Source organism: Jaculus jaculus, chromosome 16 (genome assembly GCF_020740685.1).
Source record: "Jaculus jaculus isolate mJacJac1 chromosome 16, mJacJac1.mat.Y.cur, whole genome shotgun sequence".
Taxonomy (NCBI): Eukaryota; Metazoa; Chordata; class Mammalia; order Rodentia; family Dipodidae; genus Jaculus; species Jaculus jaculus.
The window spans coordinates 21,966,039-21,982,481 of record NC_059117.1 but is presented as its reverse complement, the minus strand read 5'-3'; the positions used below and the strand labels follow the sequence as shown (position 1 = coordinate 21,982,481).

At 40.8% G+C, this 16,443-nt stretch overlaps 1 protein-coding gene across 1 annotated transcript in view; it reads left to right on the top strand.

The window, feature by feature from the left end:
- The first annotated feature begins 2,569 nt into the window (after nucleotides 1-2,569).
- The window catches only part of Lamb4 (laminin subunit beta 4), a 106,785-nt gene continuing 92,911 nt past the window's right edge, over nucleotides 2,570-16,443 (top strand). Inside the window, exons 1-2 of the mRNA XM_004652675.2 lie at nucleotides 2,570-2,603; nucleotides 12,106-12,263. Of these exons, the coding sequence (XP_004652732.2) occupies nucleotides 2,570-2,603; nucleotides 12,106-12,263 (192 nt within the window). The remainder of the gene's footprint in view (nucleotides 2,604-12,105; nucleotides 12,264-16,443) is intronic.

The window sequence follows — 16,443 nt, the reverse complement described above, 5'->3', positions numbered from 1 at the left end:
TAGCAGAGGTTGACCCTAATCTCTTGATCTTCCTGCCTCTCCCTCCCTAGTGCTGAGACATGTGCACCATCACACCCAGCTAACCTCTGCTTATTCTGCTCATTGTTTTAAAAAGGCCAGCTTTCCAATCCCTCTGCATGTTAGGACAGAAGAATACTGGGAGGAGTTCTGAACCCAGGACAGCATCAGGATTGGGAATGTTATCAAAAGTATTGGTTAAAAGGTGGAGGGATGGTTAAAATGGCTGGGCTTCTCGATTCCCCAGTGCCCACGTAAGCCAGATGCACAAAGTGGTGCATGCATCTGGAGTTAGTTTGCAGCAGCAGGAAGCCCTGACTCACCCATACTTGCTCTCTTATCTCTCTAGGTCTCTCTCTCTGACTCACTCTCTCTCTATCAAATAAATTAATTAATTTAATTTAATTTTTTTAAAGTATTGATCTGGCCCAAGGGAAAAGCAACAGGAAATAACAGCTTAGAAACTGCTCAGGTCCATGTGGCCTGAGCCATTTTCAAAGGTTCCTCCCTGCACTAGGCAGGGCTCCGTGGCATTTGATGTCTTAGTCCTAAACTGCTCTCCTGTAAGAGACAGGGCTCATTTCCAGATGGGCTAACTTCCAGTTAGTCATTTCTTATGACATGAGACTTCAGAAATGAACCCCAGGCTATATAACGAGCTTGGATCACAGAATGAGAAATTTGCCTAAAATCAGACATTTCAAAACAACCATAAAAGCCTCCACTAGAGGCTGGCATTAGAATTTAGGAAGGTGTCCTTCAGGGCCACGAAAGCAGTGTAGAAGAGGGTTCAAAAAACAGGAAGTGATACATCTGGCTGGAGCGCAGAAAATGTTCCTGCGAGGAATTAAAAATGTGGTACTGCTAAACAAACAAAGATTCATTAGGAAACGCCTTGAAGGCTAGAATGCCAAAGTAGTCTCATTTATAAATGCATGAAAAAAAATGGTTTTATTACACTCACCACTGTTCAAATAATAATGTAGGGCTGGAGAAATGGCTCAGGGATTAAAGGCACTCGCTTGCAAAGGCTGGCGGCCTGGGTTTGATTCCCCAGTGCCCACGTAAAGCCAGATGCACAAAGTAACACTTACATCTGGAGCTTTTTTGCTGCAGCAGGAGGCCCTGTTGTGCCCATTCTCTCTCTCCCTCTCTCTCTCTCTCTCTCTCTCTCTCTTTCTCTTCCTCTCTTAAATAAATAAATAAATATTGTTCAAATAAAGTAACTAGGTACAATGTTTTTTTTTTCTTTTTAAGCTGACACATATCTAAAATTTATAATATTATAGCCAACAGCTTTGGTTCATAGTTGTTTCCATAGGCCTTTGTGGGACTATCAACTGGGACAAACTTTCTTCATAGCACTTAACAGTAACATCAGAAACATTATATACATGAGCACTTCAGTGCACAAACATGCATGTATCCAGGTAGTATGTAAACTTGTATAACTGTATACCACATACAGCTATACACATATTTTATATATGCACATATATGTCAGTTGGTACACACATATTTATTGATCCATTATTTATATGCACTCCATTTAATATGTCATAGGGAATAAAGAGACAAAATAAATACTATAGAAATATTAAAGACAAAGTACAGATTAATTAGAATTTGGTGTCCTACATTCAGAAGGATATCATGCTAGAATTTCAAACATGTGCCATTCAACTGTTGAACTTTCTTTCTTCCCATCCTGAGGTTCATATATACAACAACCTGTGTCCAGACTCCCCACAACAACGACGTGGGGTGGAGGGAGGGCCCTCTCCTGAGGAATACAGCCAAATCTACAAAGGGAAGATAAGCAGCTTTGCTTTCTAGGAGATCCTAAGTCATTTGGGTACCCAGGCAGGATCTCCCTCTAGCCCAGGCTGGCCCTGAACTCACTCTGTAGCCCAGGGCACCCTCAAACTCATGATGATCCTTCTACCTTAACAACCCAAGTACTGGGATTAAAGGTATGAGCCACCACATCCAGCTCAGCCTCTAATGTAAAAACACTGTTGTTGGTACAGAAAGAGGTCTAGGTTATATTGATTAAAGCAAACGAACTATATGATATCATGTTTGAGAACTACTTGCCAGGAAAAAATTATACTACAGGAAAATATTAACTGATTTTTCTCTAGGCAGCAATACTACATGTAATATCATCTCAATCTTACCTGTCCTCTTGAAGTTTCTATTTTTTCCCCTATTATGAGTAAATATATGATGCAGATTCTTAGGAAAAAATCTGAAGAATGGACAAGAAGTAGGTTAAACTTATATGTGCAAAGGAAATATTCTATATATTATCTCTTATAAAGTACTGAATTCCATGTTTTCAAAATGACAAAAATGATTAGCAAAATTTGTTAAATTTTATATGTTCTTATCTTTTAAAGAGCACTGCAGATGTTTCATGTCTTTAAACAGTATAAGCCATTAGACAAATCTGGAGACATTTAAATAATATATGCTGATTCTATCAGTGACTGACTTTAGCCTATTTTTAACCTAGCACATTTGAATTTAATCACTTTCTGAGGAAAGAATGCAATTTCAACTGACCTTTATTCTACACCTTGGTAAGTATTAGCTGTCAGAATCCATGTTCTGACTTATTAAATCATCCTAAAACATTTAGTACTTTATTTTTAAAACATTATATTTAAAAACATATGCACTTATTTTTTTCTGTACTGCCATAGTCTGTTGTATTATCATGTTAAACAACTGGAAAATTACATTCAAATGTACCCAATATGCACACATAGTAATTTCAGTTTTGCATAGATGGAAGGCTACCATGAGCACATAAATAAGAAAAGTAAGATTAAAAAAAATAACAAAAAAAAAAGTAAGATTAAGATACAGAAGGAGGACTAGATGGACGGCTTAGCAATTAAGGCACTAGCCTGCAAAGCCAAAGGACTCAGGTTTGATTCCCCAGGACCCACATATGCCAGATGCACATGATAACACATGCTTCTGGAGTTTGTTTGCAGCAGCTTAGACCCTGGCATGCCCATTTTTTTTTTCTCTCAAAGAAATAAATAAAAAGATACAAAGGGACACCAAATAATTTCAGACTCTTAATATGCTGCTTTGAATGCCACATTTTTCCCAGTGATGAGGTCGTGTAGAGAATTCTCAAGCTATTTTACCTCTTCTAAGTAAGCAAACAGCAGAGCTAAGCTAAAGAGCCACCTTTTCCACGCTTGTGTTGTCTTTAATAAGCTGAGAATAATTTGCATTAATCATACAGAAGATGTTTCCAGCAATTACTGTTTTTGATCCTGACTTTTCTATAACAACCCTGCCTTTGGATACTGAATTCTAACTAAATTGCTTTGAATCCTCTCTTCAAAGAGTCATCCTGATTTTTTTTTTTTTTTTTGAGGGCAGTAAACTTTTAGAACCTCACCACTTAATTTCACCATTCCCAAACCCGGAGGTAATTTCTCAGATTCCTAGTTAAATTAGCTGTTAATGGAGCAAAGAAGGGCAGCAACAGATGGTGAGGGCTTCTCTGTTCTCTGCTGCAAATTCCCTGCCTTGGAGGGAGCCTCAGCCTATGGAAGCCCAGACACTGAACCACCTGGCCCTCTGTTCATAGTCCACGTGCATCCCAGGACTGTAAGGCTTGAATCTGGCCTCAGACCTCCAAACAGTTGTTCTAATCTACAGCTGTCTTGGGAGTTTTGGGCACTAAACCATTTTCCAAAATCAGAAGAGGCCAACATTGGGGATCCTTCTATCTTCTTGTCTGCCTCTGTCCCCTACAGCTTGCAAAGGTCTAAGCCACTCACTTGGGTGTTGACAGAGCTCTCATCAGTCAGGGAACCCCTCACTCTGGGTGGGAACCCTGAAAAATAAGTGCCCTTAGTCAGAAAAGGTTCCACTGTAATGAATCTTGGATTCCAAATCAAACTTGCCTTACTTAAAACCAAATCTCTAGGGTTGTCTGGGATCAAGCTTCTATCCATGAAGACCCACACATCTTCAGCTTGGACATTTTCTGGCTCATGTTTTGCCTATTCATTGCCAGTTGGGTGTGTTCTAAGCAGTAGTTTGACTGTGGGTGTTTATACATGTAGTAGAGCCTAAAAAAAAAGAAAAAGCAAACAGTATCATCATTCTAAAGGAGAAGAAATCATTAAAATTCATGGGCTCCCAGGTTTGGGGAATTATATGCAAGGTGGAAGCCATATATAACAGATGGTCCTTATCACCCATGATCACCAAAAGTGTGTGGTGCACAACTGTGTGTATTTACGTCCTCTACAGCTCTGAAGGGAACTCTATATGAAAGCATCTCGCATGGTTAGGAAAATTATAACAATATGAAAAATTACCAAATCAGAAAAGCTATATAATGGTAGTTATTGTTAAGGCATAATCCTTGAATTTATGGAAAATGTTCTGTACTTTGCTTCATTTTATAAATTTATTTTGATAGCATTCTACCATCATCTCTTACGTGGTTTTTGAGGACTGAATTGATTTTTCCAAAGATGCAAGCATCTTTATGCCCTCAATAACTTCTAACCCACTGCTAATGTGATAATTTGACAGTTGTCAACTTGAGCCCAAAAAGAATCTCCAAGTCTGCATTCAGACATGAAGCTTTTTTTGTGTTTTTAGCAATTTTGTGTGAAGTGTTCTAGACTAAAAGCTATCATTTTCACTTGGGTTATAAGAAGAATTTTCAGTAAGTCCTAGGATATGTCTTCTGAAAAGTTCATACCTGATCACAAGTTTGGCCAAGCCAGGTTATAAAAACATGTTACATCACTAAGGCAACAATTCTAATAAAATAATTCAGGATGTAACTTGTCTAAAGGAATACATTCCTGGAAGGTAAATCTTAGTTAATCTACATATATCATCCATTGAACTGTTATACCTGACCTTGTTTTAAGTCTTTAAACACTTTGTGCCTGATAATAATCACAAAATTTTTAATATTATTTTATTCAGTTATTTTGAGAGAAAGAGGCAGGTAGAGAGAGAGAATGGAGCATGCCAGTGCCTCCAGCCACTGCCAACGAACTCCAGATGCATGTACCACCTTGTGCATCTAGCTTATGTGGGTACTGGGGAATTAAACCTAGATCCTTAGGTTTCGTAGACAAACATCTTAACTGCTAAGCCATCTCTCTAGCCCTTGATGGAATGTTTTTGTGAAGAATGTATACATGATTTTCAATAACCTGTAATTTTCTAGGTCAATATGAAAGAAGGAAATCCATTGAATGTAAAATAAGTCCATGGAAAAAAATTCTTTCCTTATGTTTTATAATTGAGAAATCTGAGGTAAAAAAAAAAAACTTGTTTGATAGCATAGTAATTATTTTTCATCACAGAATCATCCCTTTCTTGTCTGCTGAAATAAGGCTTGCCATAATTTTAACGTTTCAAGTGACAAGTGCCTAAGGTCAGGTGAAGTGTCAAGTGTGATTATCTCAACATCAGATTTACTTGGTTCATCATCCAGGGGTCAATGTGATTTTGGGTAGCAAGGCCCTCACCCTAAGCCTAAGTGTTTTTGATTTTAAGATCACTGTAAGTTTGCAAGCAATTGTAAGAAATGCATTTCCAGTGAAATTTCTACTCATATAATTTGCCATTTTCTCTTTTGTTATTGTTTTGTTGCGATTTCCTTCTTTCTTTCTCCCCTCACCTCCCCTGACATTCCTTTCTCTCTTCTCTTCTTCTTTCCCTCCTCCTTCTCCTCCTCCTTCTCACTCTCTCCCTAGGCCTGATTGGCTTTTTAATGTTGAGTTGAAAGAACACTTCCTATATCCTACATAGAGAAGCTTAGTTTTATATGTGCCTTGAAGTTCTATTCTCCCAACTATTGTTTATCTTTTTGCTTTTCAGTAGGTCCTTCTCAAAGCAAAAGGTTTTAGCTTTTATAAGGTGCAATTTCCTAATATTTGATTTGGCAGATCATGCTTTTATTGTCTATTCTAAAAATCGCTTGCCGGGCTGGGCGTGGTGGCACACACCTTAATTGCAGCACTCAGAAAGCAGAAGTAAGAGGATTGACATGAGTTTGAGGCCACCCTGAGACTACATAGTGAATTTCAGGTCAGCCTGAGCTAGAGAAGACCCTACCTCAAAAAACAAACAACAAAAAAATTGTTTGCCTAGTCCTAAAACACAAATATTTGCTCCTGTGTTTTATAACAGCTTCGTAGCTCTAACTAAGTCCATGGCCCATCTTACTTATAAGCTGCGAAGTTGTGGGTTTGGCTCATCATTTGGCCTGTGAATGTTTATTGCTCCAGCAGCATGTAGTGGAAAAGCAGTCTTTTGTCTGTTGAGTTGCCTTTGCACTTCACATATCATTTGGTCATGTTTTTGAGGGTCTGTTTCTGGGTTCTCTATTCTTTTACATTGATCAAAGGGCATCATGTAAATGTTTACTGTAGCCACATTGCCAGACTTGACATCAGACACACTAATGCATTCTGCTTCATTATTTTTAAATTTTTTGAGCTATTCAAGGACCTGTGCTCTTACATTTAGAAACTATTTTATTTTTATAAAATTACCATGTCCCCATGTCCCTGGGCTAAAGAGATTGCTTAGTGGTAAGGCACTTGCCTGAAAAGCCTAAGGACCCAGGTTCAATTCACCAGGACCCATGTAAGCCAGGTGCACAAGATGGTGCATGTGTCTGGTGTTTGTTTGCTGTGGCTAGAGGCCCTGGTGAGCCCATATTCTCTCTCCATCTATCTATCCGCCTCTCTCTCTCTATCTATCTGCCTCTTTCTCTCTCACTCAAATAAATAAATAAATTTTTTTGGCAGGGGAGGTTTCGAGGTAGGGTCTCACTCTAGCTCAGGCTGACCTGAATTTCACTATGTAGTCTCAGGGTGGCCTTGAACTCATGACGATCCTCCTACCTCTGCCTGCCAAGTATTGGGATTAAAGATGTGTACCACCATGTTCTGCTCAAATAAAATATATTTTTTGGGCTGGAGAGATGGCTTAGCGGTTAACCGCTTGCCTGTGAAGCTAAGGACCCCGGTTCGAGGCTGTGTTCCCCAGGTCCCACGTTAGCCAGATGCACAAGGGGGCGCACGCATCTGGAGTTCGTTTGCAGAGGCTGGAAGCCCTGGCGCGCCCATTCTCTCTCTCCCTCTATCAGTCTTTCTGTGCCTGTCGCTCTCAAATAAATAAATAAATAAATAATTAAAAAAAAACATTTTAAAATATATTTTTTAATTGCCATGTCTACAATTTTTTGGCATCCAGAATCAAGCAAGACTGTAGTACTTTAACTAAATTAGAAATGACACTGTACCGTTCAAATATACATCTTTAAAAAAATTTTTTTTGAGGCAAGCCCAACAGACTGGCCATTTTTTAACACAAGAGAGCAAGAGTGAGAGCAAGAGAGAGAGAAAGAATTGGTGCACCAGGACGTCCGGCCACAGCAGTTGAACTCCATATGCACGTGACACGTTGTGAGCATGTGCGGCCTTGCACACTTGTGTCACCTTTGTGCATCTGGCTTACATGGGATCTGGAGAGTTGAACATGGGTCCTTAGGCTTCACAGACAAGTACCTTAACTGCTAAGCCATCTCTCCAACCCCCAAATATATAAGTTCAAAGAATAGCCAGATGGGATAGTGCAAGTCTTTAATCCCAGCACTTGGGAGGCAGAAGTAGGAGGATCGCCCGAGTTTGAGGCCAGCCCCTGGGACTACAGGAGTGAGTTCTAGGTCAACTTGGGCTAGAGTGAAACCTGCTTCCAAAGAAAAAGAGTGGAAGGAGGAGGAGGAGGTGGAGGAGGAAGAAAAGGAGGAGGAGGAGGTGGAGGAGAAAGTAAAGGAGGAGGAGATGACCAGCTGGACTGAGGGATTGACTCAGTGAATAAAGCACTTGGCACCCAAACATGAAGACCAAAGTTTAGATGACAGGCATCCACACAAATGCTGAGTGGATGCCGTGGCCACTTGTAATCCCTGCCTTTGAGAGGCAGAGACAGAGTATCTGTGGGACAAGCTGGCTAGCTAGAAAAGCTGAACTGGCAAGCTATGGGCTCACATGGGAGACCCTGCCTCAGTAAATAAAGAGGAGTGTGATGGAGGAAAACACCCAAGGTCAACCTCTGGTCTCCACATGCACACAGAAGTACACACACACACCCATTTCCATGTGCACACACAGCCACACACACAATATATGTAAACATGCATGTATGCATACCACATGCACATACATATGCATAGGAAGAACAACTATTTCTATAATTAGCTATTCATAAAATATGACAGTGGACTCTTCCTCTCTGTATACTCGACATTATGTGTGCTAGCTTTAGAATCCAGTAAGATTCTATTTCCTTTTACTCATTCATCTCAATCAGCCTGTCTACTAATGGCAAGAACTAATTCAGACTGCCTCACATGCCCTCTCCCCCACCCCTGTATAGAATTAACACTCTACTTAGAATGGCATAAATGCTGGTCCATTTGCATATAGAATTTTCTTTGTTCCTTGTCCCGACTTGATGGCTTTCAAATATGGTTAGAATTTTTGTACACCAAGCCATATATTTTGAACGTGGAGATGTTGCATTAGTTTTGTTTTGTTTTTATTGTTTTTTTTGAGGTGATATGAATTAATGCCTATTCTCCCAAGATAGAGCACCAATGAAAGATTGAAGGAACAATTTCATTTGGGTCTAGTTTGGTGGACCATTAAGTTTACTGGGCTCATTTGCAAAAGCCTGGGTGACTCCTAACAGCTGCACCGGAAAGTCTCACCTTAACATTGATGATGACTTCCTCATATGTACACAGATGGAGCTCCTCCCTTCGAGCCTCTGTAATACACTCCTAGAATCTCTGAAGGCCACACAGAGAACTACATAGAGCTGGAAGATGGGGTCACAGGAGGGAGTAGCTCAAAGCTAAAGACTGTCCCCACCCTCTACCATGAGGACACATCTCCAGACCCAACCTCATTGCAAGTGTCTTGCAGATGATCACAGCTGCTCTGATAAGGTGGCAATAGCTGAATGCTCAGAGAATGGCATGCCACAGCAGCAGGCCGTTTGTAAAACATTCAAGAGAAATTTTGATTACATATGACTTCCAAGTAAAATCAGTTCCTGAAATTCAACTTTAAATCCATTCTCCACGTGACATATGGTAATCCCCCCACTTCCAGAGCTACAGGGTTGAATGGAAAAAGTGAAGAATATTGAGATTAGTATTCTCCAAAGTGTTTTCCAGGTGTTACATGGAATATTAATTTAGGCTGTCTTACAGAAAGAAAACTTTCATGAAATAAATTTGAGATTAAACAACTTTAAAGAGACTTTTTTCTTACTCATAAGTACTTTTTAGTGACTTTAATATGCAAGAAAGAATAACAGAATGCAGTGCAGTATCTGTCCAAGTATTTTATATTTTGTTTTCTCTCTTTTTTTTTTTTTTTTTTTTTTTTTTGGTTTTTTTGAGATACGGTTTCACTGTAGGCCAAGCTGACCTGGAATTCACTAAGTGGTCTCAGGGTGTCTTTGAACTCACAGCAACCCTTCTACCTCTGCCTTCCGAGTGCTGGGATTAAAGGTGTGCACCACCATGCCTGGCTCTTTTTTTTTTTTTTTTTGTAATAGAGAATTCTGAAGATCTACAGTTCTACACATTTTAGAAAGATTTGTCTATAATCTAAATCAGCAATTTAGATAAATTGGAACATTAAACATTATGCCTAATGCCACCCAGCAAACAAAATTGGGACCAGTCTTCATATATTAATAAATATAATAAATTTAAAGGCCTAAAATCTCTTTGTCCATGCTAAATAGATAAATAATACCCAAGTATAGTTATTAGGTATATCTAACTGTTACCAACCTCTGCTTTCTTGGCTATTCCATAATTTCATCTTCATTCTATCTTAGAATGATATAAAGTAATACTTTTAATTTATTTATTTATTTATTTATGTATTTATTTATTTGCGTATTTAAGAGTGACAGACAGACAGAAAGAGAAAGAGGCAGAAAGAGAGAGAATGGGCGCATCAGGGCCTCCAGCCATTGCAAACAAACTCCAGGTGAATGCGCCACCGTGTGCATTGGGCTTACGTGTTTACTGGGGAAGCGAACCTGGGTCCTTGGGCTTCACAGGCAAGCACTTAACTGCTAAGCCATATCTCTCCAACCCCCTGAAGTAATATTTTCATATGATTCAATGAAGTAATATTTTCATGATTCAGTGTCACCTTTCCCTTAGAGTCAAATAATTCCTTGGAAATTGAACTTTGAACTATGGTTCAGAGTTTTTAGATGTCTTAACATCTTGGTATCCTGATATATTATTGTGTGTTTTCTTCTGTGTCTCTAATAAGAGACACATTTGTCTGAATGTATAACTCACAGCCTGTCCAGATGTTCTGCTTAGTTTTCTGATGTTTTTGCCATTATAACAATTTTATTTATTGATTTATTTATTTTATTATAACAATTTTTAAGAGGAAATGGAAAATAGACTACTCTGTGGCTGAAATTTTTCTAATCAATGGCAACTAAGTCACTTAAGTTCTTTTCTATCTAGGACTTACTGGGTTTGAGTAATTTGCTACTATTTTTAACAGTGGCTTGATATACTTATGACATAAACTTATAGTTTTTCTAAAAAACTTAACATTTTCTCTGGAACTTAGCATTTAAACATAGAATTTTAAAAAATAGAACTTTTTGTGAGTGCGGGAGGGCTCTGATTTAGTCTGGTTTGATTTGAGCCAGCATTCCATCAGGTTAGTCCAACCTTTTGATATTACAACACACATTGTCATCTACAAAGTTCACATTCAAGAATCACACAATCGAATTACAAAAAAAAAATTAACATTTTAAAGGCTGGAGGGATGGCTTAGTGGTTAAGGCATTTTCCTACAAAACCAAAGGACCTGGTTTGATTCCTCAGGACCCACATAAGCCAGATGCTTAAGGTAGTGCATGTGTCTGGAGTTTGTTTGCAGTGGCTGGAGGCCCTGGTGTGCCCATTCTCTCTCTCTGTCTCTCTCTCCCTCTCTCTCTCTCTGACTCTCTCTCAAATAAATAAAACTTAAAAATAATTTTTAATTAATATTTTAAATAAGTTTACAATTTTGTGTTGGGCCACATTGTAGATACACCCAAATCTAAGCTACCCTCAACCTCAGCCTCCCACATGCTGGGATGGTAGGCATGCACCACCACACTTGGTCTCTAAAACTAGTTTTTAACCACAGCCTTAAGCATATCACCTCAGAGGGTTCCCACACAAAGTGAAGAGGACATTCAGTGGCAGCTGCTGCTCTTACCTCTCTCACAAGAAAATCTCTTCACAGCAGATCCATTGCACAGCAAGTATCAAAATGAGCCATTTTCCTTGGAATTCTGTCTCACTTTGTCCCAGAGGAGCATAATTTTTCTCATAGTGTATCTGAACCAAGCAATCCAGGTTATTGAGAGGGTTCAATTGAATTGATTTAAAAGGAATTATTTTCACAAGGAATCCTTAAATTGTATTTATTTTGTATGTTTTGGACCACAGATGTGACAGGCCACACGTTAGAATTCTCCTTCCTTGAGGGTCCACGTGACCCACAAAGAATTCCCAGTAAAAGGAGGCTATCTCAGACAGCTTCCACAAAATAGAGCCTGGCACAAGGATCTGTGTGCAAGGAATTTGAGAAGGAGCTCTTGGAAATAAGACAAGGAATTTCAAAGACACAACCCTGCTGGAGTCAGGCTCCAGCCAGATGCCATAGAAAAGCATGAATGTGCCATGGTGGTGTCCCCAGCCTGAGGCAGTTATGCAAGCCCTTTTGGTCTGTAACCATCACTTACTGGCTTCAGGCTGGTCCAGGCCAGGAAAGGGGACACCGATAGTGAGATCTCCAAGGCTGTGGGTTCCCATCAGGCTGAGAGGGCACTAGCAACATCCCTAGCCAGGGACTCAGTGATCCACAGAACTAGTGTTATAGAACCTAACTTTCTAGCTTAACTGGTTTGGGTGCTTTGGGCTATCCTGGATCTACCTGCTACACAGCTGTCTCTGTTGTGTTCAAGGCTGGCTTACCTACTCAAAGACTCATGAGGAATGCAGCAGGGGTGCCTGCCGTCCTGCCCCTGGCAACCTCCTGGTGGGCCGTAGTGCACAGCTTACAGCGTCTTCTACATGTGGGCTGAACGGAGCTCAGAAATACTGCATCCTCGGCTACCTGGAGGTGAGTTGTTTCCTTGTTTACTTACTAGGGCATTATTTAATCACTGATGAAGCTTGTTTTTTTTTTTTTTTTTGTTCTTCCCATACCAGTTTGAACATTAAACGAGACCATTCATTGAACTCAAAGTCTATGAGATTCCAACTCTTCAGAAAATATGAAAGATCTGTCTAATTTTCCATTTCACCTTTAGAGTTAGACCATATGTCTGTCACTTTATTCATTGCTGTGACCAAATACTTGACAAGAAACAGCTGAAGGGAGAAAGAGTTTGTTTCAGTTTACAGTTCCAGAGGTACAGACTATCATGGCGAGGAAGGAATGGTGGCAAGACTGCAAGCAGAGAGCAAACAGGATGAGGAACCAGGCCATAAAACCTCACGGCCCACCCCCAGTGACCCACTTTCTCCACATCCTCAAAGTTCCATAATATCCCCCAAACAGTACCACCGGCTGGGGACCAAGTATTCAAGCCCATGAGCCTATGGGGACATTCCCCATTCAAACAACAAAAGACCAGCAAAGCCCTTTTGGTTCAGTCTTTGAAGGGAACTACCATACACTGCACTTGTCTACTTATAAACTGCGCTTGTCCTAGCCACACCCATTGAGTGAGAATGATAAACTCCTTCAGAGAAGATATCTCAGGGCCACAAGACTGTATTCTGAGCATGAGTCCCCAGTGCTCTATCTTACATAGGCAGGAATGGGACATAGACTTTGTCTAGATGATACAGTCAGATTGCCTAACGACCATAAATTCCTGATGTGAACCTGTTTTGTGCTTCCCCCCCATCCTTAAAGTCAATTCTTTTAAAGGGCTAGTGACTTTTGGGGAGGGTGGGTTTCCTCCCTATGGACTGACATGGCAAGCACCGAAGGTCATATGAGTTTCATACCTGCTGGGAACCTGAGGTCATCACGTCCACCTCTTAACGAGAGGATGTGCAGGAAGGACATTGGATAGAAGCCTAACGGTAATAGCCCAGGCTCTTCCATGTATTGTTTATTTAGGGCAACTTGTTTAGGTCTCTGGGAAATGCATCCTATTCTAACTGGCTTCTAGTAAATGATGACAGCTATAAATAAGTAGAGACAATACTTGGGGGCTGAGAGCTATTCTAAGTTTGGGAAGCACTTACGTAAGGAAGTGACTTCTCTACATGTACAAAGGAAATTACATGGTGGAAATTGTGCTCAACTTTAGGCCAAGTAGATGGACTATCCTTAATTGACCATGCTAAACCCAGGGCCTCTTGGAGAAGAAGTGGTTCTCCAGCACGGCGTTCGATGCCTCTGACCCCTGTCATCACCTGTCCTGTTCTTCATTCAGCCTCTGGCATTTGCTTACTGTTGTCATGAGCCAACTGCTTTGGTAATAATGAGAAATCAGTGCTTGTCTAGCTCAGTTACACCAACAAAAAGGAAAGTAAATCAAAAAACAAGCCGGACGGACATGGTGTCACACGCCTTTAATCCCAGCACTCGGGAGGCAGAGGTAGGAGGATCACCATGAGTTCAAGACCACCCAGAGACTGCATAGTGAAGTCCAGGTCAGCCTGAGCTAGTTTAAGACCCTACTTTGAAAAAAAAAAATCAAAAGGCTCTTTTTGTCTAAAGAATGGCAAATAATTTTTAAAGTTTAGAGGTAGAATAAAGAAAGCCTCAAATAATTCAGGCTGATAAATAGGGCTAGAACTTGGTTAGTGTTGCAGTCCGGTTCGCATTGCTGGTAGAAATCGCCCAACTAAGAGCAGCTTTTGGGAAAAAGAGGTTTATTTTGGCTTACAGGCTTGAGGGAAAGCTCCACGACGGCAGGGAAAATGATGGCATGAGCAGAGGGTGGACATCACCCCCTGGCCAACATAAGGTGGACCATAGCAACAGGAGAGTGTGCCAAATACTAGCAAGGGGAAACTGGATATAACACCCATAAGTCTGCTCCCAACAATACACTCCCTCCAGGAGGCATTAATTCCCAAATCTCCATCAGCTGGGAACCTAGCATTCAGAACACCTAAGTTTATGGGAGACACCTGAATCAAACCACCACAGTTAGATAAACTTCTTGCAAGATAGAGAATTGTTTTCCCCATCCATTATCTGAAAAAGAGCTATCCAACTAAATATCTCCAAATTCTACATGTCAATACTACCCTGTTGCATTTCCCAAGCTGGGACTCCCACATTCTTGGCCATGACAAAGCATCCTACGAGCCATCCTGGTGCAGATTGTGATGTTAAAAACGTCTGTAGGAAGACAGTCTATGGGATGCGAGTTAAACATTCAACCTACTAACTTTCATAGTGTTGCTGGAAATACTTTGAAAACATGTCATTTTTTTTTTTTTTACTTTATTTATTTATTTGAGAGTGACAGAGAGAGAAAGAGGGAGAGTGAGAGTGAGAGAGAATGGGCGCGCCAGGGCCTCCAGCCACTGCAAACGAACTCCAGACACATGTGCCCCCTTGTGCATCTGGCTAAAGTGGGACCTGGGGAGCCAAGCCTCGAACCGGGGTCCTTAGGCTTCACAGGCAAGTGCTTAACCACTAAGCCATCTCTCCAGCCCACGTGTCATCTTTTGATGAGATCACAAGGCTTCTGCTTTCTAGGGCCTGCTTGGCCCAAGCTCACTACATGATGATTGGGCAACTATAGTGCTTTCATTTTTAAAGGGTGTTTTGATTTATTCAACAGCACTTACGGTAGCCAGTGATTCTAAAATGCACTAATGACATGGTGCCTTAAAGGGCTGGTTCACTCTGAAACACTCATTCAAATCATAACTCAGTTAACAAATTTTATTGAATAGATACTAGATGAAAAGCACTGCTAAGTAATCCACACATAACAGTGTGCAAAGTCCTTGTCCTTGTTCGACTTACATTCCAATGTTGATGGTGGGAGAGATAGCTTAGTCCATGCAGTGCTTGCTCTGCAAGAATGAAGGCCTCAGTGTGATCCCCAGAATCCATATAAAAAATGCCAAGCCTGGTGGCACATATCTGTAATCCCAGCACTGAGAAATCAATGACTGGAGTTTGCTGGCCAGCCAGTGCAGTGTAACTGGTGAGCTCCAGGCCAGTTCTCAAAAAGAGGTAGTCGGCATGTCTAAGTAATGACATCCGAGGTTATGCTCTGGTCCCCACGTGCATGTGTACACGCTAACACAGGCAGGCATCCACACACATTTCTAATGCAAACACAAATTCTAATGTTGGAGACAAACAGTAAATCAAGTACTGCTTACAACAGTCTTAAGTACCAGTAAAGATTCGGGAAATGGTGGCTGAAGAGATGGCTTAGCAGTTAAGGCGCTGGCCTGCAAAGCCAAAGGACACAGGTTCAATTCCCCCAGGACCCACGTAAGCCAGATACACAAGATGGTGTGTGTGTCTGGGGTTCGTTTGTAGTGGCTGGAGGCCCAGGTGTACCCATTCTTTCCACCTCCTCCCTCTCTCTCTCTCTCATAAATAAATAAAATAAAATAAAACAGATTCAGGAAATGGGCCAAAGAATGAAACTCCTTGGTAGAACATTTGTCTACTGTCACTTTTCTCATTGCTGTGACAAAAATACCTGGTAAAAGCAACTTAAGAAAGGGATAAATTATTTTTAGCTCCCAATTTGAGGGCACGGCCCACTGTGGCAAGGAAGATACGGCAGCAGGAGCAGAAAACAGCTGGTCACATTCTACCCGCGGTTAGGACACAGAGAAAGTTGAATGCTGGTGCTCACACACTTTCTTTTCGACGTCCCATGCGGGGTCCCAACGGTGCCACCTGGTCTTAGAGTCGGTCGTCCTACCTCAGTTAACTCAGTGCAGAAACCATTTCACAGACATGCCCAGAAGTTTCTCTCACAGGTGAGTCTAGATCCTGTCAAATTGGCAATATTAACAATCACACCTACTTGTAAACATGAAGGTTTGATTTCATGGTACAACAACAACAAAAGAAAGCGCTTAGAAAATGTATATAAAAGGGCAAAGGAGGGAAAGTGGCAGGAGATCGTGGGGTGGGGAGGAGTCAGCCTTTTAGATAAGATCAAGAAAAGTCTCTTTAAGAGGGTGTCATCGGTAAACAGGGATCTGAAAGAAAAGAAAGTGAGAGATCTGAGAGTATTGGGGAAGGAGACTAGCTTATGCCAAGACTCCCTGGCAAGAGGGTTTTCCATGTGCTT